General features: G+C 39.8%; 1 protein-coding gene across 1 annotated transcript in view; it reads right to left on the minus strand.

Annotated features, from left to right (window-relative positions):
• Positions 1-27,774, minus strand: part of LOC132400593 (exostosin-1-like) — a 450,728-nt gene that overhangs the window by 77,944 nt on the left and 345,010 nt on the right. Inside the window, exons 7-8 of the mRNA XM_059981686.1 lie at positions 10,094-10,212; positions 6,591-6,686 (exon numbers count right to left, since the gene is read on the minus strand). Coding sequence (XP_059837669.1) covers positions 6,591-6,686; positions 10,094-10,212 — 215 coding nt within the window. The remainder of the gene's footprint in view (positions 1-6,590; positions 6,687-10,093; positions 10,213-27,774) is intronic.

Consider the following 27,774-nt stretch of genomic DNA (forward strand, 5'->3'; position numbering starts at 1 on the left):
ATATTTAAAATTCAGGTGCATTTTATACACTTTCCAATGATTTCTGGGATGTCACTTCACAGTGTTTCCAATTTCTATGTAACCAATGAACTCACCTTCATGGACTCTTCATCTCATCTTCCAGATATTTATTGCTTATTTATTTTATTATTATTATCTTTCTCATTGTGGTTGCGCAGTTTGTTGTCTTTTGACAACAGGTTGTCTACCCTGTTGGTGTGGTCTTTATTGAAGTTATTGAGTATGCTAGCAAGAAAATTAATCTCAAGGTTGAATATGGTGATACATATGTACTTTGATAATAAATTTACTTTGATCTTTGAGTTTTTGGAGTGATTCCTCTGGATTGAATGGTGGCAAGTGTAACCCAATTATTTTTTAAAGAAATTTTCCAGGGAGGGCAGACCAGTTAGCTTGATGTTACAATATGCAATTACAGGGACTTTGAAAATATCAAGAGGATTTGAAAAAATCTGCATGCATATTTGAAAGGGAAATCATGTTTTTTTTTGAGGATATAATGGGAATAACAGATAAAGGAGATTTAGTCAGTGTGGTGCATTTGGATTTTTAAAAGGCCTGTCTCTGACAAAGTCCCTCATAAGAGGATTGTGTTCAAAATTAAAGCATATGGGATTTAGGGTATTAAATTTGCACAGATTGAAAATGAACTGATATACAGGAAATGGAAGGCAGGAATAGCTGGGACTTTCTTGAGAAAGTGAACTGTGACTAGTGAGGAGCTATGGGGATAAGTGCTTGGATTCCACCTGTCCGCTGTGCTTCCATTTATTTGCGGGCCCAGTAGGTTGCTGTGGCATGTTCTACTTTTGACTTAATAGATTTAGCAAGCAATATTTTAGGCTTTTCTTTGATTTTCATTGATGCTATTCCTTTCTGTATATCTGAAGTCAAGCCAGGTGTTTCTATGGAGTCTACATAGCGTAGGTTCATGGGGTTAGTATGAAGCAAGTAGCTTAGAATATTAAGCAGCTTTGAAATAAAGTTGACTATTGATTTTGCTTCTCAGCTGAGTTCATATTAAATTTTACTATTTTAGTGAGTTGAAACATTTTGCACCACTTTTCCTGATATAACTATTGTAAATTATGAAAATGTGAACTAAATTCATCAAAGCCAGTTAAGTATCTAGTGGCTAGATTCTATCCAGTCAATAGAAAGACTGGAGAACTTTTGTTAAAGAAAAGATGAATGTAGTAAACAAATGGTCACAGACCCATGGTTGTGAATTTCACACATACACGCACTAACTCTTTGTCAGTGAGAATATCCTTATCATTAGCCAATTTCATTTTGTGCAAGGTCAATTTCATGAACTCGATTTCAAACTTAAAAGTTCGAAGTACAATTTATTATCAGACTGCACAAATATCACCACATACAACCCTGAAAATTTTTTACTGTTACTGCGGGCATACTTGACAAATCCATCGAACAGTAACTGTAAACTGTAAACACCAGGAACTGTTAACTCTAAAAAAAATTGTGCAAATGCATTTATAAATAAATAGCAATAAATGATGAGCATGAACTAGAAGAGCCCTTAAATGAATGTAGCTATCCCCTTTTATTCAAGCGCCTGATGTTTCAGGTGTAGTAACTGTTATTGAGCCTTGTGGTGCAAAGCCTGAGGCACCTGTACCTTCTACCTGATGGCAGCAGCAAGAAAAGAGCATGGCCTGGGTGGTGAGGATCTTTGATGATTTGATGCTGCTTTTCTATGACGATGTTTCATATCGATTTGCTCAATGGTTGGGAGGGTTTTACCCATAAAATACTGGGCTTAATCTGCTACCTTTTGAAGGATTTTCACTCAAAGACATTGGTGTTCCTATACCAGGCCTTAACGCAGCCAGTCAGCACATTTTCCACCACACATCTATAGAAGCTTGCCAAGGTTTTCCTTGACATGGGAAACATCCGCTGACTCCTGAGAACGTAGAAGTGCTGTTGTACTTGCTTCGCATAATAATTATATTATTTTGGGTCCAGAACAGGTCCTCTGAGATACTGACACCCAGGAATTTAAAGTTACTAACCCTCTCCACCTCTGATTCTCCGATGATAACTGGCTCATGGACCTCTGGTTTGCTTCTCCCGAAGACTATAATCAGTTCCTTGGTCAGTATTAATCTGATTTCTATAATCCTCAAATCACAGCCAGATTCTAACAGCACATTGCCCTAAATTTCTTCTGAGACTGCTGGGACAAAGAAGCATCTCTTGCTTAGTCTGGTTTGTAAGTATTCACATGTCATAATGTATTGAAATGAACCCATTACAGTTATGTATCTACCTAGGCTGCACTTCCGGCACTGCGTTCTTCCTGGAATACTAATTCTAAACAACATAAGTAGACATTTCAGAGACAAATGTTCCATCTTCCTAGTGCACAACTACCCTTAACATAGCCCTGTGTAACCAGCTCCAAGAGAACCATGAGTAATGGCAGTGCAGGTTCTGGGGCTGGAACTCCCTGGAGGTGCAGTGTTATTTTCTTGATCTTCCTCAGATTAATGTGCCTTCTGATAGTGAACTGCCCAGCAGGAAAGGGCACTCAAGCCTTTTGCTCAGATCTTTGACTGTGGACTAGTAAAAAGTTAAGTTTTGTGCAGAATCTAACAGAAGTGTCTTTTAGACCAACCAAAATGTCACAAGTTTTCTGGCCCAAGACTAAAGGTGCTGAATAGTGATGCTAGCATGCATCAGGAAGGATCAACACAGGAAACCATCAGCAACAAGATCTCAATGTAACTCCTGGGATGGTGCCAAGAGATTTAATAGTATATTTTAATTTGTATTAAGGGTCTATATTTTTGAGTTGTAAAGTACATTACTACATTTTTAAGAAATATTATTCACAGCAAGTAAATTTGAAATCTCAATGGCACATGCACCTTCGGATGTACACTGCACTGCATTATAACCCCAAATCACATCAAGATCTAAAAGCATCAATTAGATTTATGTTTAATCTGTTTTTCATGATGTGACAAAGAAGGCTAGATTAAATACCAAGTGATCTTCCATACCTTCTTTTCAAAATAGGTAAATTAATATTTACTCAACCTACTGTAATTTAGTCTTGGTATAAGATCAAACCTAACAAGGCCATTTCATCAGTATACTATAATGGTTATATTACATCCTGAAGTAGACGCTACTACAACAATGCATTGGCTGTGGGCAAGATGACAAACTTAAAACACTTCAAACTACATATTTCCACTATCCATTCATTCTCACTCACTTGTTCTTGCTTTTTTTTGTTTAACATTAATTTCCTTCTATCAAACTAATTTAATCAATGTATATTTCCAAAGCTACTTTTAAATCATTTTTCTTACTTTCTTTGATTTTCAACACGGTTACAATGAAGATTGGTAAAGTTACGTCACAGGCTTAAGCAAGATACTTTCTGATTTAGTTTTGCATGTAGTTTAGCAGGTAGTTTGATAACTGTAATTTTCTAAGCACTTCCAGTGGTCCTACAAGTCTTGTTATTTCTGACGTGGAGCAATTAAGCTGGGAAACTGTTTGCCGATTCTGTGGCAAATTACATCTGAAGCTCACTCAGCTGAATGGTGATTTTACGGCTGAGAGGAACAAAAGAAAGAGGTAGGTTCCACTTTTTTAGTGATTTGTGTTTGCTGTGATATATTTAAATATTCATGTAGCATTTGTCTTTGTTAAAATATTAATGCTTTTCAAATTTTTTTTGTAGCTTTTAATCAGATAATGTTCTGCAAGAATCTGTTCTTGTGCTTAGCCTCACTGAATGAGATATGGATTCTTTTAACTAGCAAGCTTACTCCAGGGAAAATATATACTTTGCAATGGGAAGTCCCATTTAAGGAAAATGTAGGTTGTCTTTCTGGTCTAAATGAAAAAAAATCTCTTCTGAATTCTCTATTTTTGTAGAATGATGCCCAATATTAAATACAGTATTCTTTTCAAGTGTCATGAGAAATGTGATGCACCTTTCCTCTTAATGTCTGTGCCTATTATAATCACTTCACATTTGATATCAATTGAATTAAATCTGATTTTTAGTTATTAGCTCATGTACACATTCTGTCCAGTAACTCCTCTCAGACCAATGAGGTTGGAAGAGGAATAAAAAATATATTATAAATTTTAAAAGACAATTTAATTTTCTTGTCCTGTTCTCTCCCACACCTGCATACTAGCAATATTTATCCATCTTCAACATTCACCTTTATCTGTTATAGCCTATTTACTTTTTTTTAGAAAAACGTACCCAAGTACTGGAGTTACATCAGGTATAACAATGGAGGATAATGATCAATTACCAAGTTTTTGCTGCTATTTATTTTAAAATTAGTGCTCCTCAGAAGTAATGTACAAGGACTCCAAAGTCACTTTGCATCTCAGATTTTTGGATTTTCTGCCCATTTAGCAAAGAGTCTGCACATTTATTTCTACTACCATGACCATGCACTTTCCAACATCGTATTTCATTTGCCACTTTCTTGCCCATCTCTTAACTGTCTAAGTCCTTCTACAGCCTTCCTGTTTCCTCAACACTACCTGCCCCTCCACTAATCTTCATATCATCTCCAAACTTGGTGACAAAGCCATCTGTTTGATTATCTAAATTACTGGCACCCAACCAGAAAAGGATCCTTTTATTCCCACTCGCTGCCTCTTACCAATCACCCAATGCTCTAACCATGCCAGTAACTTTCCTGTAATACCATGGGCCTTTAATTTGGAAAGCAGCCTCAAGTATGGCACCTTGTCAAAGGCCCTCTGAAAGTTCAAATACACAACATCTACTGTATCCCCTTTATCTATCCCACTTGCAATCCTCTCAAAGAATTCCAACAGGCTCGTCAGGCAAGGTTATCCTTTAAGGAAACCACATTGATTTTGTCCTATCTTGTCCTGTGTCACCGACTACTCTATAACCTCATCCTTAACAATTTACTCCAACATCTTCCCAACCACTGAGGTCAGACTAACTGGTCTATAATTTCCTTTCTACTATCACCATCCTTTCTTAAACAGTAAGTGACATTTGCAATTTTCCAGTCCTCTAGAACCATGTCAGAGTCCAATGATTTTTGAAAGGTAATTCCTGATGGCACCACAATCTCTAAGGCTACCTCTTTCAGAACTGTAGGGTGCACTTCATCTGGTTCGGGTGACTTATAAACCTTTAAGTCTTTCAACTTTTTGAGCAGCTTCTCCCTTGTAATAGTAACTGCACTCTCTTCTCTTCCCTCACACCCTTCAATACCTGGCACACTGCTAGTGTCTTCCACAGTGAAGATGGATGCAAAATACTCATTTAGTTCATCTGTCATTTCCTTGTCCCCTGTTAATATTTCTCCAGCTTCATTTTCTAGCAGTCCTATAATCTCTCTCGTCTCTTTTACTTTTTACATACTTGAAAAAGCTTTTACTATCCACTGTGATATTGTTTGCGAGCTTGCCATCATGTTTCATCTTTACCCTCCTAATGATTCTTTTAGATGCGCTCTCTAGGTTTTTCAAAGCTTCCCAATCCTCTCTGTTCCTGCTAATTTTTGCTTTGTTGTATGCCCTCTTTTTTGCTTTTACACTTGCGTTGACCTTGTCAGCCATAGCTGTACTATTTTGCCATTTGTATATTACTTTGTTTTTGGAATACATCTATCCTGTACCTTCTTAATTTTTCCCAGAAACTCAAGGCATTGCTGCTCTGCTGTCATCCCTGCCAGCATCTCCTTCCAATTTACTTTGGCCAACTCTCTCTCATACTACTGTAATTTCCTTTACTGTACTGAAATACTGCTACTTTAAAGTAAAGTCATACTTTACTTTCTTCCTATCAAATTTCAAGTTGAACTCAATAATATTGTAATCACTGCCTCCAAAAAGAGGTCTTAAGCTCCTTAATCACCTCTAGTCCATTACCTAGCATTCACTTCAGTATAGCTGATCCCCTCGTAGGCTCAAGGACAAGATGTTGTAAAAAGCCATCTCGTAGGCATTTATTTGTTGTTCAACAGCTGATTCACGTATTCTCCTGATGTTGCTGTGCTGCTTTTGTTACATTGCGCACATTATACTAATGGTAGGTAATCATTTTTACTGATAATCACATATGTGTGATGAACATGTGTAAGACAAAGACTAGTTACTAGTAGCATATAAATTCAGTTGAAAGTCCCAACCTATCTTACTCTATATTCCAGAATCTGAAAAAATCCAAAATCCAAAACATTTGGGGTCCCAAGCATTTTGGATAAGGGGTACTCAACCAGTATTAGTTAAAGATGTTGATTTCCTCTTTTGTCAATACTTCCACAACAGTTCCATCAACCAGAAGCTGATGTGCAATAGACGAAATTATATTTATTCTGAAACCTTTTTCAGTTAATATCACAACTGCCTATTTGGTCAAAAACCTGATCCTTAAATCAGTATATTTTCTGCAACCTTCTATAAATATAACAGATTAGTTTTCCTGCTCAGTTATAGAAGAACAGTGACCAAGAAGTACCGATTTCAATTGAAAATAATCTTATTGAATGTTATCAGAATACGAAAAGTAGACCCACCTTGCTTTCTCCTTCAATTACAGTTATAGGCACTGGGGTGGAGGGCCACTTGTTCTTGGAAGGTAATGATCTATCACAGTTCCATAGCACTACAATCTTAACAAAGAGTATGTGTATCAATATGCTTATCAATTTAAGAACCTTCATTCATAGGAGCTTGATCAGAAGAGATCAGAGTGAAACAAAATATTCTTTCTAAAAAGAAATTTCTTGTAAAAGTTCTAATGTTTTGTTCAAAGAAAAGCATAATTTAGCTTACTTATCATCAATACTTAATTAAACAATTCTGCTCAATACCACAGTCTTTCAAAAACTTTCTAAATACCAGAAAGTTAAAAAAATCTTAATAAACTCTTTATATCTTTGAGTGCTGAAGGTCTCAGCCCAAAATGTCAACTACTTATTCATTTCCACAGATGCTGCCTGGCCCACTGAATTCCTCCAGCATTTTGTGTGTGTTTCTTTATATCATTTTAATAATTTTTTTAAAAATATAGAAAAGCACAAGAATTCTGCAAATGTTAAGATTTATTTAAACCACAAAATACTGTTTAATCATTGAAGGAGCTGCACTGAGCTCAATTTGACAAGGAGCCTTTTAAGATCAACTCTATCAATTTTAATACTGGTTCAGTTAAGAAACCTAGAGATCTGATAGGAACATAAGAACTTTCCAGTCCAGGAAGATAATTATAGAAATGTAGAAAACCTACAGCACAATACAGGCCCTTCAGCCCACAATGCTGTGCCAAACATGTACATACTTTAGAAATAACCACCCTATTTTTCTAAGCTCCATGTACCTATCCAAGAGTCTCTTAAAAAACTCTATTGTATCCGCCTCCACCATCGTTGCCGGTAGCCCATTCCACACACTCAACACTGCATAAAAAACTTACCCCTGACATCTCCTCTGTACCTGCTTCCAAGCACCTTAAAATTGTGCCCTCTCGAGTTAGCCATTTCAGTCCTGGGAAAAAACCTCTAACTATCGACACGATCAATGCCTCTCATCATCTTATACACCTCTTTCAGGTCACCTCTCATCCTCTGTTGCTCCAAGAAGAAAAGGCTGAGTTCACTTAATCTGTTCTCATAAGGCATGCTCCCCAATCCAGGCAACATCCTTGTAAATCTCCTCTGCAACCTTTCTATGGTTTCTACATCCTTCCTGTAGCGAGGTGACCAGAACTGAGCACTGTACTCCAAGTGGGGTCTGACCAGGATCCTACGTAGCTGTAATATTACCTCTCGGCTCTTGAACTTAATCTCATGGTTGATGAAGGCCAATACACCATATGCCTTCTTAACTACAGAGTCAACCTACACAGCAGCTTTGAGTGTCCTATGGACTCAGACCCCAAGATCCCTCCGATCCTCCACACTGCCAAGATTCTTACCATTAATGCTATATTCTGCCATCATATTTGACCTACCAAAATGAACCACCCACACTATCTGGGTTGAACTCCATCTGCCACTTCTCAGACTAGTTTTGCATCCTATCAATGTCCCACTGTAACCTTTGACATTTCTCCACATGATCCACAACACCTCCAACCTTTGTGTCATCAGCAAACTTACTAACCCATCCCTCCACTTCCTCATCCAGGTCATTTATAAAGATCCTGCAGAGAAGGGGTCCCAGAACCCCGATGCCTGAGGCACACCACTGGTCACTGACCTCCATGCAGAATATGACCCGTCTACAACCACTCTTTGCCTTCCGTGAACAAACCAGTTCTGGATCCACAAAGCAAGGTCCCTTTTGATCCCGTGCCTCCTTACTTTCTCAATAAGCCTTGCATTGGGTACCTTATCAAATGCCTTGCTGAAATCCATAAGCACTACATCTACTGCTCTACCTTCATCAATGTGTTTAGTCACATCCTCAAAAAATTCAATCAGGCTCATAAGGCATGACCTGCCTTTGACAATGCCATGCTGACTATTCCTAAACATATTATGTCTCTCCAAATCTTCATAAATGTTGCCTCTCAGGATCTTCTCCATCAACTTATCAACCACTGAAGTAAGAATCACTAGTCTATAATTTCCTGGGCTATCTCTACTCCCTTTCTTGAATAAGGGAACAACATCTGCAACCCTCCAATCCTCTGGAACCTCTCCTGTCCCCATTGATGATGCAAAGATCATTGCCAGAGGCTCAGCAATTTCCTCTCTCACCTCCCATAGAAGCCTGGGGTGTATCTTGTCCGGTCCCACTGACTTATCCAACTTGATGCTTTCCAAAAGCTCCAGCACATCCTCTTTCTTAATGTCTATATGCTCAAGCTTTTCAGTATGCTATAAGTCATCCCTACAATTGCCAAGGTCCTTTTCCGTAGTGAATACTGAAGCAAAGTATTCACTAAGTACCTTCGCTACCTCCTCCAGTTCGATACACACTCTTCCACTGTCACATTTTATTGGACCTATTCTCTCATATCTTATAGAAACATAGAAAACCCACAGCACAATACAGGCCCTATCTTCTTGCTCTTCACATACTTGTAGAATACCTTAGGGTCTTCCTTAATCCTGCTCACCAAGGCCTTCTCATGGCCCCTTTTGGCTCTCCTAATTTCATTCTTAAGCTCCTTCCTGCTAACCTTATAATTTTCTAGATCTCTATCATTACCTAGTTTTTTGAACCTTTTTTAAGTTTTCCTTTTCTTCTTGTCTAGCCTTTGTACACCCTGCCATCCTTTCCCTGTCTCATTGGAACGTACCTATGCAGAATGTCAAGCAAATATCCCCTGAACATTCGCCTCATTTCTGCCGTATGTTTCCCTGAGAATATCTATTCCCAAGTTCCTGCCTGATGGCTTCATATTTCTCTTACTCCAATTAAACGTTTCCCTAACTTGTCTGCTCCTATCCCTCTCCAATGCTATGGTAAAGGAGATAGAATTGTGATCACTATTTCCAAAATGCTCTCCCACTGAGAGACCTGACACCTGACCAGGTTCATTTCCCAATACCAGATCAAGTACAGCCTCTCCTCTTGTAGTCTTATCTACATACTGTGTCAGAAAACCTTCCTGAACACACCTAACAAACTCCACCCCATCTAAACCCCTTGCTCTAGCGTGACGCCAATCAACATTTGGGAGATTAAAATCTGCCATCACAACAACTCGGTTATTATTGCACCTTTCCAGAATCTGTCTCTCTATCTGCTCCTCGATGTCCCTGTTACTATTGAATGGTCTATAAAAAACATCCAGTAGAGTTATTGACCCCTTCCTGTTTCTAACTTCCTCCCACAGAGGGTCAGTAGACAATCCCTCCATGAAGTGCATAAATATTTATTTTCTATAATAACAATCTGTAAACAATGCTTTAATTCAGAAAACAATAAGATTAGAATCTATATCTGAGGATGATTAATGAATGCATTTTATGAAGGTAATTAAAAAAAATCTTTATTGCTGCAGCATTGCCATCAAGACTTTGCAAAGAATTAAGATTCGTAATATTCTTATTATCTCATTACATACCTGCTTGCAGTATTTTGATCTTGATACAGCTAATATCAGTTTAAATATAGGCTGTGACTGTGTCAGAAGAGGTGAAACTGCCTGAATGACAGCTGTGAACTCCTTAGCTGGACTGATGCCTGTTAAATAGAAGCATCACGGATCACATCATCGAGCAGAGAAATAACTAGTGGCTTTACAGTAAACTCAATGGATAACAGAGTATGCAAATATAATCATAGAATAAAACTTGTGAAAGCAGAATGATGAAGATGAAATACTTCTCTGAAGGATTAGGACTTCATTTAGTCATGAGACGGAGATGTCACCAGCAAAGTTGACCTTTTTTGCCCCTATCCGTGTAAGCAAACTGAGTCACTCCTATTGCTAGGTTTAGAGTCACAGATAGGCCACACCATGTTGGTACAGCTTTCTCCTTTCATGAAGGACATTTCTGTCACCAGATGTGTTTTTATGATATTCTTGAACATACATTACTTTTCAGTTAATGATTTATTTAATTACCTGAATTTAAATTCACCAGCTGCTCGTTTAGAACTTGAACTCTCATCCCAGATCAATGTCTTTTCTTCCAATTTCAGTGGCACAATTACTTTTCTGTCATACCCTGTGTGACTCAGTATTGCTTACAAACTGCAGGGCACCTGGACAAGCCTCAGAGCTGCTGAAGTTTGAAACCACTTTGCACGTCGTGCTCACTGATTCAAAGACCAGGCCCAGAGTAGGGGGACGATGGGGACAACAACCAGTCTATTTCATGTGTAATCACACCCTTGCAGCTCCATCCATCAATGGTCAATCTCCACCTCACTCACCCTTTGCTTGGAGGCCCAGATTTACCAATGTGTTACCCCAAGTTCCTGATCCACCAAAAGCATTGCCCAAAGTTCCTGATCCTCCAACCCCAAGTCTTGAACCTTGAAAGTGACCACCCCTACTCCAACCACCAGAACCACAAATGTCTGGCCTCTCACCCCCAGTGAAGCACTGGTCCAATCATGTCATTTGCAATGTTCCACATTGGCTCAGTGGATGACAGGATGGCTGAGGCAGAGCACTGAATTATTGAGCAGCATGCCCATAGCTAAAACTATATGCAATGTGCTGTGTAACAACAGATTAACCTGGTCTTATACAGTGCTGAAAAATGTCTCGACCCATGTTTTCTGGAAAGTAGACAGGAATACATTGTTTTCTGGGCACCAAGTTACATTGACTAGTGAGCCTCCAATTGCTTGAACAAGTATGCCAAATGTTTACAATAAGTGGAATAATTAGTCACTAGATCAAACTTGGGTTGATAAGAATCTTGTGTACTTGTTACCTTATAATTGGACAAACTGGTTTTAATGGTCAGCACTGTAACTTCCGGTGATTATTTCAGTAAGCATTCTAGCTTTTAACCTTGTAAAGATACACACAATACTCAAGTGTGAATTCTGGAAATCCAAAATATAAATGGAAAATGCTGGAGAGATGTGGCAGGTCAGGCAGCGGTCAGTGGAGAACAATATGGAGTTCGCAGTTCAGGTTGACGACTCTTCATCATAACTTGGCAAAGTTAAAAGATTAATGAAGTTTTAAGGTGCAGGGAAAGGGTGTATTGGTGAGGAGATCTACTGTAAATGATCCGTTGAATGATGGAAGGCCAGAGAGATCAAATGAAGAAAGAGATGATAACACATGTAATGGACAAACCCAGCCCAGCATAAGCAGAGAATAATGGTCCAAAATTATGAGCCAAAGCTAACGTGAACACCGAAAATCTGAAGTGAATGTGAATGTTGATTTGCTGAAACCGTGGAACTCTGAACACTATCTTTCTGGTCAGAAGAGGAAGCAACATCTCTCAGATTTACATTTAGCTTCACTGTGACAATTTAAGAAGTTGAGTTAGAGTGGAAATGAGATGGATAATTTAGATGACACACAACTAGATGCTGCACAATACACGTATTTGCAGGCTGAAGGAAGTGTTCTACAGGGCAGTTGCCAACCAGTATTATAACCCAATGCAGAAGAGATCATGTTGAGAACTTTGTGTTTAGAATACTAAATTGGGAAAAAAAAACACAAGCAAGTTGCTGCTTCACAGAGAGAAAAAAAACCCTTGGTTGCTGGTAAGGTGGGAGGAAAGGTGTAAAAGGGCAGGCTTTGCCTTTTCAATATTTGAGCAGAAAGATCCCACGCAGAGGGCAGTGAATATGAATGGAGTTGAACGTGAGAACTAATGCATTGGAGAGGAAATCGTCACTTCAGAAATCTGAAAACAGAGGTAAAATAGATAATATGTCTGGTTAAAACATAACTTTGTGGAAATTGAAGAAATTTTGTGTGACACATTAGAGGCAATGAAATGGAAGGTGGCATTATCAAATCATAGGAAAAACAGGGAGAATGAAATAGAGTCCTGGCAAAAAGTAAGGTGGGAAGAAAATGCAGCTGAAGTAGCCGGGGAAAGTTGGCAGACTTTATTGAATGCTGTTTCCTCTGGAATAATCCCAAAAATTGCTGTAAGTGAATTGGGTTGAACATCCACATCTAAAACTTTAGATAATATTCCAAACACATCCCTCCAAAAATTATTTAAGCTTACACATGACCAAAACATATGAGTTAGAGTAGCCACTTCTGAGTTACATCTGTCACAAATAGGGCTTATATTAAGAAATTTATGCGCCAATTTATCTTTGGACATATAGGCCCTGTGTACTATCTTAAACTGAATTAAGGTATGGCGTGCACAGGTAGATGAATTATTGACTAGATAATAAATTTATCTAGTGTCTGCTTCCTCTCAGCAAGTGATAGCCTTTTCAACTTCACTGGCTAGGAGAGCCATTTTGCCATACTGGAAAGAATCTAAACCACCTACTGCTTTTTATTGGCTCTCCTCCATTATGTCATGTCTAAGCTTGGAGAAAATTAGAAGCTGGACATTTGATACATCTTTTAATATTGAACAAGTCTGGCGACCCTTTATTTATTTTTCTTTACTCTCTTTAGGGAAAATCCTTATCCGTGAAGGTTCGGAGATGACTGGAAGGATTTTTTTTTTCTCTTTCTCTTTTTTCTAATTTTATCATCAAATAGACTGCCCAATCTTGCTTTTCTTTTCCTTTTTTTTTGTTTTAGTTTTTTAGTGGGTTTTTTCCCCTTTATTAAATAAAATTTAATGATTGTTATGAGTTGTAGATTTTTCGATTATATTGTATATATAACAGTGTAACATTTTACCTTTCTGATTTTGACAATATATACTTTCTTCTTTACTGCTGTTTATATGTCTTTTTTATTATCTGTTTGCTAAACTTCTCCTCTGATTTGTTTATTCTTTATTGGAAAATCAATAAAAAGACTGAAAAATGAAATGAAATTAAATGAATGCTGTTCAGTAACTTGTCCATAAAAGTGAGAGAAATTAAAGAAGGCTGGGGAAGGTCAGAGATGAATCAACTGAAGGTAAGGGCAGGGTGGAAATTTAGACCGAAAGCTGGCAGCAACACTGAAATAGTCATCAATATGGTCTGGGGAGAAGAGAGCAGCAAGACAGAAGAGAGAGGGGGGGGAGAGGGAGAGAGAGAGAGAGAGGGAGGGAGAGAGAGGGAGAGAGAGGGAGAGAGAGTGAGAGAGAGTGAGAGAGAGGGAGAGAGAGGGAGAGAGAGGGAGAGAGAGGGAGAGAGAGGGAGAGGGAGGGAGAGGGAGGGAGAGGGAGGGAGAGAGAGGGAGAGAGAGGGAGAGGGAGGGAGAGGGAGGGAGAGGGAGGGAGAGGGAGAGGGAGAGGGAGAGGGAGAGGGAGAGGGAGAGGGAGAGGGAGAGGGAGAGGGAGAGGGAGAGGGAGAGGGAGAGGGAGAGGGAGAGGGAGAGGGAGAGGGAGAGGGAGGAGAGGGAGAGGGAGGAGAGGGAGAGGGAGAGGGAGAGGGAGAGGGAGAGGGAGAGGGAGAGGGAGAGGGAGAGGGAGAGGGAGAGGGAGAGGGAGAGGGAGAGGGAGAGGGAGAGGGAGAGGGAGAGGGAGAGGGAGAGGGAGAGGGAGAGGGAGGGGGAGAGGGAGAGGGAGAGGGAGAGGGAGAGGGAGAGGGAGAGGGAGAGGGAGAGAGAGAGAGAGAGAGAGAGAGAGAGAGAGAGAGAGAGAAAGAAAGAAAAAACAAATGAACCCAAATTGGACTAACATGGAGAAGGTGCCATGTTCCACAAAGGGACTGAAATACCTGACTAGGTTAGTTCAGATTAGTTATTGTCATATCCATCAGGGTGAAATGAAATTCCTTACTCGCGTGAAACTCAAAGGCTAAACAGTATACATGATAATAAATGAACAATAAATAAGTGATGAGTGTTAAACAACTGAGTGATGCAAAGACAGCAGTGCAATCTGAAGTTGTGTAAAAGAAATGCTAAAGTGCAATAACAGAATGTCTGACAGAGGTAGAATTAAGAGTTCAAGCAAGCAGCAGCACCATTGGGAAGGGGGTATGTAAAATAGCTTGGATCCAATTGATTAACTATTGTCAGAAAAACTATGCATCTTAGAGATGCACGCAGCAAGGCAGCTGTGCTGACATGAGTTCTACTGAATGAAGTGCATGTTTCAGCCAGTCTTGACCTGCACTTTTACTACGCTTGCATCCACGGGCAAGAGCGTAACTCAAGAAAAGGCGACAATTGCTTTGCAACAAGATCACTCTAGTTCCCTGCATTCAACTACCATTCAATGATTTCACAAAGATCTCACTGTTCACTGAGATACCTTTAATTTAAACATGGTATGACAGCTCAACCATGACCAGCTGCGAAGCTCCAAACAAATGAACACTCCTGTTGTTCACTGTTTGTATCTATAATCAAAGAATGAACACAAGACATGGAAGGGCTGCCTACACACATAGAACTGCACAACAGGTTATGTCAACATCTTCAGAAAACGTGAAAAGAAAATTGAAGTCAAAGCTCACAAAAATCTTCCAGTGAAAGATATTAATAAAAATACTGGATCATCATTTATAAAGCTGTCAAAATGTCACATGAAGGAAGTACACAGATACACATAATAGGTTTCAAATGAAAAAAGGACAATTTCATGCAACAGTAGCTATTACAGCTTTTCTTTTGTGTCTCGGCACTATTTGCATTGGGGTTTCATGTTTGTATCTACTCTGCTTTATTCTTAGCACTTTCTGTAGCCAAACAATGTGGCTTGTGTGTGTTAACAGCAAAATAGCAGTACACAAGTCACACACAGGAGGCCAAAGACTCTTCATTCAGAAGTTTCCTCACACTGGTTTTAACACTAATGGATGCAGTGCAAATCTGGTACCCCTACTCAGAGATATATAAAGTAGTCGCATGGAGTTGATGCGTATTGAACTACAAAATGAATCCCTTATAAAAACAGCGAATGTAGTTTCTCAGATAGTAGGCTATAGGAAAGGCCCTGAAGAACGAGGCAGCGAACTGAGGCAGGAAAAGAGTAAAATGGCTAGCGGGTATCTGTGCATTGTATCTCTTTCTAATTTGGCAATGATTGATCCAACTACACACTTAAAACTGAAGATGAAGGCATGATCGTTCATTGTGCGACAATTCTGCACCTGTGCTGTCTCATATCATTCTCTGTCTATTTTGGTTCAGTTTCAATGAAGAGACATATTGCATAAGAAGTAAACAGATAACTTTCTCAAAGTACTACAAAAGAAAAGCATGCATATGTTAACATCAGCATTCTTACATAGCTCTGAACTTTCCCATCAGCAGTTGAAATTTAGGAAAGGAACACTATTTTACTAAAATCTATTTTTTTTGAGTTTGTACTTGGTAAGCTTTAAAAGATTACTGTGCCTTCTCCATCCAAGTTTGCAGCCACAGAACAGATAGTCCCATACTCTGGTTTCAACCCATAACTGACAGTCACTGCACTTTCTAGTTATCTGAAATAATGGAAACAAATTAAGTTCCAGAAGTAGATGAATATGGACATGAGCTACTCCATATAATTGAACTTTCCTATTGGTTGCCTCACAAAAAAATGATGTAAGGCATATATATATATATAAATTGATTGGGGATGAATACAATTCCAAATTTAGCAATGAATAGATATTGTCAGGGGCCCATTGTGATCATGACTCCATTGTCCATCTTGGACAATGTCTCCCATCCACTCCATAATGTACTGGTTAGGCACAGGAATACATTCAGCCAGAGACTCATTCCACCGAGATGCAACACTGAGCGTCATAGGAGGTCATTCCTGCCTGTGGCCATCAAACTTTACAACTCCTCCCTCGGAGTGTCAGACACCCTGAGCCAATAGGCTGGTCCTGGACTTATTTCCGCTTGGCATAATTGACTTATTATTATTGAATTATTTATGGTTTTATATTGCTATATTTCTACACTATTCTTGGTTGGTGCGACTGTAATGAAACCCAGTTTCCCTCGGGATCAATAAAGTATGTCTGTCTGTCTGTCTGTCAATCAAACATCTTATTTTCTCCTGTTTGTCTAGGAAGCCAGTATGGTTTACTTAACAATTATTTTAAATGTTGGGCAATTATGTAGTTAGCTTTTTCTATATCCTGATTACACTGTGCAGACAGTTCCCAGGTTATGTAAGGATTCCATTCCTGGGAACTGCCCATAAGCCAATTTTTCTGTAAGTAATAAGTATCCATTACTATAGTAAACCATATTGGGTACAGTAAACCACATAGTATATCTCATTCAATAATCTCTATCCATAATTAAACTAATGGAATCTATGCAATATTCATTAAAGGAGACTATGAAATATTTTATTATCATTACTACAAGTTTAAAATGTGCTTTAAGATGTCTTGGAGAATTTATGCAAAGTTGGATTTTGGTATGCTAAGTCATTCATAATCCAGAAAGCCCCTGTACATATTCTCTTTTTAACTGAACTGGAGAATCTTTGAATAGATACATAGCTTAAACTTCGTATCCATATAGGCTCAGATATTAACTGGGATATTAGGCTGTGAGTAAAATAAGACATTTCATCATTTCCTTCAAGCTGGAGTTTTAACCTCATCCAAAGCAGCTGGTTTGATAGACAGGCTTAGTTTGCAGTCAAGTGAAGAGAACTCTGAAGCAGTCTGTGGGGCTGCGTAAGCCTGATCCAGTAACCTAGGGAGAGGAGAATGAGCCTGGATTCCAGGTGAATTCATCTCCTGATTCAGTATGGCTGTCCAGTTTCTGAAGAGGAACGTTTGGGGTCTGATGGAGAGTTGCTCGAGTAGCTGTCGAGTTGAGCCCTCCTGCTCTAGTGATAAGCAGAGCTGCGCTCATTTTGTGTCAGCTGCTGAGCATTCTGAGACCTGGAAAATTAGGTGCCCATATTCAACATCAGAAGCAGGTTATATCAGGGTATTCTAGCCTTGATAATGTATTAACTTATCAGTCTGCTGCCTTGTGACAGATTGGCTGCCTGATTCTTGCCCCACCTCTGCATAAACTAGGTGGATTGGTTCGGCTTTGTTTGATTCACATTTTACACTTCATTCCCAATTACTTACAACTGACCTGCTTTTGTGAGGTAAGTTCAGCTCGACAACCTTAGCAGCAGGACGGGAAAAATATATTTGAAACTGGAATTCTCAAACTAAACGTTGCTCCTTCAGCAAACGGATAAGCTAAATTTACATGTCTCAATATTCATCTTGAGTAACCTCACTGTCAATCACTCAGTGGATCGTTTGGATAGTTTGATAAAAATAATTCCAAACAGCTCAGCAAAACATTTGTCTTCAGGAGCACAAGTGTGTGCTAAGTCAATTATAGCTGCAAAGATCAACAAAAATAGATGGCAAGGAAAGAATAACAATCAAAACCCGATGTTAAAACATATGGTACTTTAACACTCAATCAATATGTTTCACCATTTCCATCAGAGAAGATGCGTGAATAAGATCCAAAAACTAATGGGCATGATGATTATTCCTTTCCTGAAACACCATGCACGCTGTGCACGCTCGGTCCAGTGCTGATGCATGTGTTCATTGAATGTACCAGGTTTTGTTGTGGTAAGGATCTAGTAATTCTATTCTAAGAACTTAGAGCCCACTAATGAAAATCTCTTGACTCAACACCACTCCATCTGGGGCACATGTAAGGCACATCTTTCCCTCCACCCCCCTTTCTGCTTTCCACAGGGATCTCTCCCTACGCGACTCCCTTGTCCATTCATCCCTCCCATCCCTTCCCACCGATCTCCCTCCTGGCACTTAACCTTGTAATTGGAACAAGTGCTACACCTGGCCTTACACTTCCTCCCTCACCACCATTCAGGGTCCCGGATAGTCCTTCCAGGTGAGGTGACACTTCACCTGTGAGTCGGCTGGTGTGGTATACTGCGTCCGGTGCTCCTGGTGCAGCCTTCTATATATTGGTGAGACCCGACGCAGATTGGGAGACTGTTTCGCTGAACACCTACACTCTGTCCGCCAGAGAAAGCAGGACCTCCCAGTGGCCACGCATTTTACTTCCATGTCCCATTCCCATTCTGATATGTCTATGCATGGCCTCCTCTGCTGTCAAGATGAAGCCACACTCAGGTTGGAGGAACAACACCTTATATACCGGCAGGGTAGCCTCCAACCTGATGGCATGAACATTGACTTCTCTAACTTCCGTTAATGCCCCTCCTCCCCTTCTTACCCCATCCCTTATTTATTTATTTATCTATCTATCTATCTATCTATCTATCTATCTATCTATCTATTTATTTATTTATTTATTTATTTATATTTTTCCCCTTTTATTTTCTTCTTTACTCTCTCTTTTTTTCTCTCTGTTCCTCTCGCAATCACTCCTTGCCTGCTCTCCATCTCACTAGGCCTCCCGTCCCATGATCCTTTCTCTTCTCCAGCTCTGTATCCCTTTTGCCAATCACCTTTCTGGCTCTCAGCTTCACCCCACCCCCTCCGGTCTTCTATCATTTTGCATTTTCCCCTTCCCTCCTACTTTCAAATCTCTTACTATCTTTTCTTTCAGTTAGTTCTGACGAAGGGTCTCGGCCCGAAACGTTGACAGTGCTTCTTCCTATGGATGCTGCCTGGCCTGCTGCGTTCCACCAGCATTTTATGTGTGTCACATGTAAGGATAAATTTTTTTTCATCAACAACACATTTTTCCTTCCCATTTTTCGCAATGTCATAAACTAAATAGATGGGCAGGAATGCGGGTGCATTTAGGGGATCTTACAGCAGCAGAATTGTGGATTCAGTTCTCACTGTGAGTTCTGTCTGGGTACAGTTCTCATGCTCTCCCCGCGTCCACAGGGGCTTCCTCCGCACATCACAAAGATATGCAGGTTAATTCACCTCTACTGTATGTATGGATAAGTGTTCGAAACAAGAATCATTTGACGAGATTGTGGGGAGAATAAAAAAAAATTAACTAAAGCTTCGCATGAGTGCATGGTTGATAGTACGTGGCGTTCCGAAAGACCTGTCTTCGTGCTGTTCCTCCTTCTGGCTTCACTAACTGCTTTCTCTAACTAGTTCAGAAAAAAAGGGAATGCTTATTAATAATTTGCCATCTTAACAGGTAACATACAAGTTCCCTTTTAAAACTAACATTTAGCTTAGAATGATGCTGCTGTGTAATCTTCATAAGATATTCTTTCCCTGTGAAATCTGGGAGTATTGAAAAGTGAAAACCAAGACTAACAGATTTTTGCTGGGGAAAAGGATCAACAGGTGCAGGAAAATGATTTAGATGAATCCCATGAGCCACAGTCTATTGGTACATTGTTGTCACATGCCCAAGATACAGAGAAAAGAGTTTGTTTGTGTCAGACAGCAGCTAGATTTCATTCAGAGATGAGGAGATTTGCTAAGTCACCCAAGACACTCGCAAATTTCTACAGATGTACTGCACAGAGCATTCTAACGGGGTGCTTCACTGCCTCGTACAGGGTGTGGGGGAGGGCGGAACGGCTACTGCACAGGATTGAAAGAAGCACACACTCAATGGTTCAGAAACAGGTTCTTCCCCTCTGCCATCAGATTTCTCAATGGACATTGAATTCATGAACACTACCTCACTACTTTTTTTACTTCTATTTTACTTAATTCAGCTATAATATATATGTATATATATATATATATATACACACATACTACAATTCATGTTTTTTTCTATTATTATGTATTGCGTTGTACTGCTGCCACAAAGACAATAAATTTCACAACATATGCCGGTGATATTGAACATGACTCCAATTCTGATTCTGAGTATGTCGAGGTAGTAAAGGAAAAAAACAGGACACTAAAACAGAGAAAGTGGAGTATAGGTAAACAGTTCTTTGATCCACCCATAAATTCCCATTAAAAATCTCATGTATACATATTTACTGCTTTCTACTTTATTATTTTGCTCAATAAATCATGATGCAGCCTGACATTAATATTATCTGGTACAAAATATAATTGGAAGACGAAGTATCTTAATGGCCCCTACATCATTAGCTAGGATTTTCCAGAACTGTGGAACTAAGATAACAGTATGGTTTGTATTTGCCCATTTGTGCAAGGTACTGGTATATTTAATAGGGGCAAATCTTACTTCCAGCACTCTGCAGTCTCCTGGAGGATTTCTTGTAGTGGGCAGGCTGCAGGACTGATGTTTGGTTCCATTTTGCTGATTATAGCTTCTGTTGTTTGCCGATTAAATCACCGAGGGAGACTGGAGCATCGCAGCAAGAGCAGAGGGTGAGCACTGGCAGCTTGCATTTTGATCGGTTGCTCTGTACCAGAGGGAGGAGAGCCTTCCGCTGCACCCAGGGAGTGTTCCCCAGGTTTTTCTTGCATTTTGGGTGTGGACTTGGACTATAGACTCTTTCTTTCAATGTTATAGTTTTTATATTTTGTGTTTATTAACCTGATCTTCTCTTTTTTTTTTGCATGGGGAAGGGGGATTTGGGGATCGATGTGCCATATCAGTTTTGTTCATTTTTTTTTGCGGGAGGAGAAATTTGGGTGTTGATGTGCCTGATCTGTTTTGCTTGGTTTTTGTGCGGGAAGAGGGATTTGATGGATGACGTGCCTGTTTGTTTTTGTTTGGTTTTTTTGTGGGGGGAGGAGGGATTTGGGGGTCGATGATCATGCTGCCTTTCTTTCCTTTCTTGGTTTCATGGCTACCGGGAGAACTGAAGAATTTCAGAGTTGTATACTTTGATAATAAATGAACCTCTGAATGTTAATTGAATAATTTTTGCAGAATCCAGGTAGGATTTGGGGCTACTGTCTCAAGAAAAGAAGACTCCAATGAGGGTCTTAAGTGTCTCAATCAGATGAGTAAGAGTGAGCAAGGGGAATGAGTGAATATAGGTAACTGAAAGGAGAGGATAACTGCAGATAGCCAGTTTAGGTGGTTAGGTAGAGGCAGGTTTGATTTTGTCATTTGAAAGTAAAATTGGATAGGTATATGGTCAGGAAAGAAATGGAGGATTATGGGCTGAGTGCAGGTAGGTGGGACTAGGTGAGAGTAAGTGTTCGGCACAGACTAGAAGGGCTGCGATGGCCTGTTTCCGTGCTGTAATTGTTATATGGTTATATGGATGAGAATAGGTGATAGGATCCCTCCGACATCTAAAAAAGACATTATTTATTTAAAGTTAAATGATACAATTACGCTTCAAAGGGAGTTTTAGTGATTGAATTACTCATGAACTGTTTAATTACTTTGAAGTGGGAGGATTGAATCCCTTTCCACTCCTTCCCACAATGCACCATGCACAAATGTAGTGTCAATGTAATCTACACTCCTTGAATGTAGAACTATTATGTGGGCTACAGGGAGCTAACGAACCAGATCTTCCACCAACCTCAGCCCCCTCTGAAAATAATGTCTCAACAGAAAGCCTCCCAGAGTATGTCATGATCTGCTATTACTATGACTCCTCAGCTATGCAAATTAGATCTCACATTTGGAAGATCATTAAAAATAAGTAATTTGCAAAAATACTAACTGTGACATGAGTTGGAATCAAACCGTGAAGTAAGAAATATTCCGTCTTATGACTGACAATAATCAGTCACCGTGCTTTGACTTAACAGTTAGTTATAGTCAGAGAGATATAGAGGATTTTTGTTCATCCATTTCTACCTTGGATAAAGAACCAGATATGGGGATTTAATTTATTTTATTTAAAATAAATGTTCAAGTTATGATGCTGTTATGTTAAACTCACATGGATTTGAGTTGTTTTCTAAATGACTAAGGTATGAAGTTCTTCTGCCCTGAGTTCCAACTATTTGAGGAAAATTCTACCTCAACATTTTAAAACGTTATTTGCTGGAATAAAATGGACTCCAAGGAATGCGAAGACCAAGAACAGTTCATGCTCCAGCCTTGCAAATGATAAAATGCCAGCAACATTAGAATAGTAAATAATAAACCTTCAATTAAATTTTGAGTACAAAGTTGCTTAATGCCATTGCCTTAAATCCCCAAAATAGTGGTAGCAACGGTGATTGTTTGTCATGCTTCAGCTGATAGAATGCGAGTGTATTTCTTCATCGTAAATATAGTAGCACAGATGGGGCCGTAACAGATTCTTCCACCAGAATGTTTGTTGCTCCGGATTCCAGCATCTGCAGTCTCTTGTGTTTCTACATAGGCACAGAGGAGTTACCCATATTTTACAATGAATAATTTGGAAATAGTTTGATTAAAAGAATTTTAAGCTCATTCAAATATTGCTTATTGTAAAATTACAGAAATGCTTATAAAATTACAAAATGTATGCCAATGTTCATACAGTAACATACTGCGCATGCTTCTATTTAGAAACATAAGCAGGTGAGAATATTCTTGTACACCAATCACAAAAATTTAGTGGGTGTTTGCAGAAAGTAGTTAAGAAGGCAAATATAATATTGACCTTTACTACAAAGGGGCTGCAATTTAAAAATAGGGAAGCTTTGTTATATTTTTATAGTGTATGGTGAGGCCACACTTGGAGGACTGTGCACAGTGTGGTTCCCTTACTGAAGAAACTATTGGAGGCAGTCCAAAGAAGATTTACCAGGCTGATTCTCAGGAAGAGAGGATCCTGCCAAGGGTGGATCGGCATTCTTTGCGTTGTAGAGAAAGAAAGGTGATCATGTTGAAACATAAAAGATCCTAAGGTGGCATGACAGGGTAGTTGTCAAGATATGTTCACTTTTGGGAGAGTCTCATATGAGGGGACCGGGGGCGTATCTATGGAAAATAGCACCTATGGCAAGCACTGAAATTGCGTCCCTGTCCAACCATCTGACACCCATCTTTAAGATAACTTTACCATAATATCAGCTCAAAAATGCAAGTCAAGCTCGTTAAGCTTTTAATTAACAAATTATGGCACTACATGAAAATTATAACTGCACCTTCCTTGCTTTCACTGATGCAAATTGGTCTATAATGTGATCAAAGTCAGTTTTTTCAGTTTCTTCTCTTTCTACATTCAGCAGAGCAAGATCACAGAGTCTGCCTTGACCCATGGAGGCTCTCAAATACAAAAGTATTAGTTTTAACTTGCTGAATGATCTCTCACAGCTGGCGACGGAAACTGCCATGGTTAGCATTATCTGAATAGCAATGTGAAGATTGGGGAAGATGCTCTCATCTCCATACTGAACAATGAATTCAAGAAGCTCTTTAGGTCTTGATATTTTCATGTTGACCTGCCTTGATAGCAACATTCTGCAATCCAAAATTTCTTCATATAGCTGCTGTCCATCAACATCAGAGCTGCACAATTCACCCAAATTTTCGCACTTCTTCTTTAGGTCATTACTGTCGGTGCCATAACACAGTCCCTTGACATTGAGAAGGAACCCAAACTTTGTGTCAGTGTCGTGCAAACGAGCGAAACTTTCATCCATTTCTCTGTGAAGATGGTCAAGTGTTCGCTTCATGACTCTTTCCATTTCCTCCTTAGTTGTTAACCCAACGTATCTCGAGTTCTCATCAGCCATTTGTTTCTTTCGTCTCTGACGTCTTTCAACTTCAATATTCCATTCTTGACAAAGACTGACTCCTTCTTTGAGTGACTCATTGACTAACACTTTTCTTTCATCATAAAAATGATCTCAGAGGGCTTTCAAATCCAGGGCAGCATCGTGGAAGTTCATGCTAGGATGCTGCAGCCTCTTTTGAATACGGTCAATGCGAATGAGTACTTTGTTGCAAAATCCTAGCAAAATCAGAAAATCGTAACTCAACACGCAGTTGTACAGCTGCCTTGCATCAATTTTTTATTTCACTGGTCTCGTTTTCATTGTCTATCATGTCCTGGAGAACTTGAAGTATCTCCTCAAGGTACTTGTTGACAGGCTTCACAGCTTCTGTCCTTGCACTCCACCTGGTTTCGGACTCCAACTTAACAACTCCAGGTACAGCGTTTTTGAGTTTTTCCCAGTGCTGTGTTGAACGAGAGAAAAGCATGTAGAGAGCTTCAATGGTTCCAAAAAGCATGACCATCATTGTATCCTGCTTGGCTGCTTGTACACCCAAGTTGAGTGAGTGATTGTTGTAATTCACAAACACTACCATGTTGTTTTTCTCACTTATTCTTTGATGAACACCACTTCTGTGTCCAGCCATCACAGCAGCATTGTCATAGCACTGTGACTGACAATCTTGTAGCTCCATTTCATCCTTCTCTAGCTGTTTCAAGATGTCTTTAACCAAGCTCTCAGCATCCTTCTGGCTTATCTGAATAAAACCAAGGAAGGACTCTCTAACACGGACTGTTTTCCTCTCAGAATCAACTTCCACATACCTCACTACTTCTGGCATCTGCTCACGGTGTGCCTGATCAGGAATCGAGTTGAACATGAGACCATAGTACTTGGCTTTCTGAATGCTTCTCAGTAAACTCTGGGGAACAGTGGATGCCATCATGTGGATGAATTCGTTCTGGACACCCGGTGAAAGATAAGACGTGGATCCAGGATGACTTTCCAAATGAATGAGGTGTTCTTTTATGACAGGGTCAAAGATGGTCTGTAGTTTCAGTAAGTCAAAGAAATTTCCCACATTGGAGTCATCGACTAGCTTAAGTGACTCACTGTGTCCTCACAAAGCCAGGTTCTGAGTCACAAGGAATTTTATGCAGTGAAGGATTCTCAAGATATCATGCCACTTCTGCTTTTCCTTCTCAATCTGTGATTGAAATACCACGTCAATAACCCCTCTGGTCCAGCTAAATTTCTTTCCACTGTGTGAAGCATTCCCAATGATTCTTGGCATTTTCATGAACACTAATCCTTTCAGGTGCTTTCCACTGGTTAACTCCACATTCCTGCTCCAATGAGGATTGATGGTCTGACTGGGAATAGAGAAGACAACAGATACAAAAGGCAGACTATTTAGAAGGGGAATAGACCAGCCATGAGTGAGTCACTTCCTCACCACAACCATTTCGCAATTTCCTCTTGAACCAAGTTTTGTTCATTGAGCAGTTATTTGTTAGTAGGGAAGGCCCCTCACTGTTCTGGAAATACTTTGAACCCAGCTTTATTATTTCTGTTTTCAACGCATCAGACAGAATTGCTTTTCCAGTATCCTTGTAGAACTTCAGAAGTCCAATGTCATGCTGTTCAATCACTTCTGGTATGACAGCTTGAGGTTCTTTGACACTATTCAGCTCACTAGGATCAGTGTCGTCAGGTTCAATGTTGTCAAGTAAAATCTTGTCAATAAACTCAACATCGCTACCACCACCATCATCTTATCCTCCTGTCATGTCCACGGTCTCTGAGGCAGCCTCACTCTTAATCTCGTCATACTCGGATTTATCTGACTTGACTTCCTCCTCAGCTTGTGACGCATTTGTACTTGATCTGCCTTCGGATTCTAACAAACTTGTAGCAGCTGCAGGCGACTCCATGGAACGTGTCGAACTATTTGTTCCAGGCTTTTCAAAGAAGGGCATGAAGAACTTGCTTGACTTTTTGGCTTCCTCCGCCTCCAACTTTCGTCTCTTCCGTCCTTCAACTCCACTTTCCTTCTTCTTTGTGAAGAAATGTTTCATAGTCTTCTTACCCAATGATCTGAAATAAGGCCGTCCTTGTGCTTTTCACCCATGATAATCAAAGACAGATCATACATCTGAAGAAAATTCTTTTTTCACTATCCGAGGATGGCTTGTCTGACTTTAATAGAAACTGCTCAGTGGCGCCCCCCCAACTCTTCAAGTGGTGTTCAGAGCATGTGCCAAACCTGCCATACCTCAGATATGCCACTGGAGGGGACATGATTTCAAGACAAAGGCCCAGTTTTTTTAAAAATGCCTTCATACAGAGAGTATTGAATCCCTAGAATTTCCTACTCAGAAGAATTGTGGAGGCTATGTAATTCAAGGTGGAGATAGGTAAATTGTTGAAAGACTAAAGGATTGAGGGCAGTATGCATTGGGAACAGAGGACTTGTTGAGAGCCAGGGCTCATCTGCCTTGTTCATGCTGAATGGTGGGTCAGGCCTGGACAGCCGGCCTTATCCTGCTCCTATTTGACCATTTTCTTGTGATCTTCTTGTATTGACACAAGACATAAATGTAGAAATACGTCATAAGGTCTTCTGATTAAGATAACTGTGATTCAGTAAGTCTACTTTCCTATGTTATCCCCGTTTACTTAGTGACCTAAAATCAATTAACCTTAACTCTGAAGGTATTCAGATGAAACATAGAAATATAGAAAATAGGTGCAGGAGTAGGCCATTCGGTCCTTCGAGCATGCACTGCCATTCAGTATGATCATGGCTGATCATCCAACTCAGAACCCTGTACCTGCTTTCTCTCCATACCCCTTGATCCCTTTAGCCACAAGGGCCATATCTAACTTCCTCTTAAATATAGCCAATGAACCAGCCTCAACTGTTTCCTGTGACAGAGAATTCCACAGATTCACCACTCTCAGTGTGAAGAAGTTTTTCCTCATCTCAGTCCTAAAAGGCTTCCCCTTTATCCTTAAACTGTGACCCCTCATTCTGGACTTCCCCAACATCAGGAACAATCCTACATCTAGCCTGTCCAATCCCTTTAGAATTTTATATGTTTCAATAAGATCCCCCCACAATCTTCTGAATTCCAGTGAGTATAAGCCTAGACAATCCAGTTTTTCTTCATATGAAAGTCCTGCCATCCCAGGAATCAATCTGGTGAACCTTCTTTGTACTCCCTCTATGGCAAGAATGTCTTTCCTCAGATTAGGGGACCAAAACTGCACACAATACTCGAGGTGCAGTCTCACCAAGGCCTTGTACAACTGCAGTAGAACCTCCCTGCTCCTGTACTCAAATCCTTTTGCTATGAATGCTAACATACCATTTGCCTTTTTCACCGCCTGCTGTACCTGCATGCCCACTTTCAATGACTGGTGTACAATGACACCCAGGCCTCATTGCATCTCCCCTTTACCTAATCAGCCACCATTCAGATAATAATCTGTTTTCCTGATCTTGCAACCAAAGTGGATAACCTCACATTTATCCACATTAAATTGCATCTGCCATGAATTTGCCCACTCACCTAACCTATCCAAGTCACCCTGCATCCTCTTAGCATCCTCCTCACAGCTAACACCGCCGCCCAGCTTCGTGTCATCCACAAACTTGGAGATGTTGCATTTAATTCCCTCGTCTAAATCATTAATATATATTGTCAACAA

The sequence above is a fragment of the Hypanus sabinus genome, chromosome 10 (genome assembly GCF_030144855.1).
Source record: "Hypanus sabinus isolate sHypSab1 chromosome 10, sHypSab1.hap1, whole genome shotgun sequence".
NCBI classification, from domain to species: domain Eukaryota; kingdom Metazoa; phylum Chordata; class Chondrichthyes; order Myliobatiformes; family Dasyatidae; genus Hypanus; species Hypanus sabinus.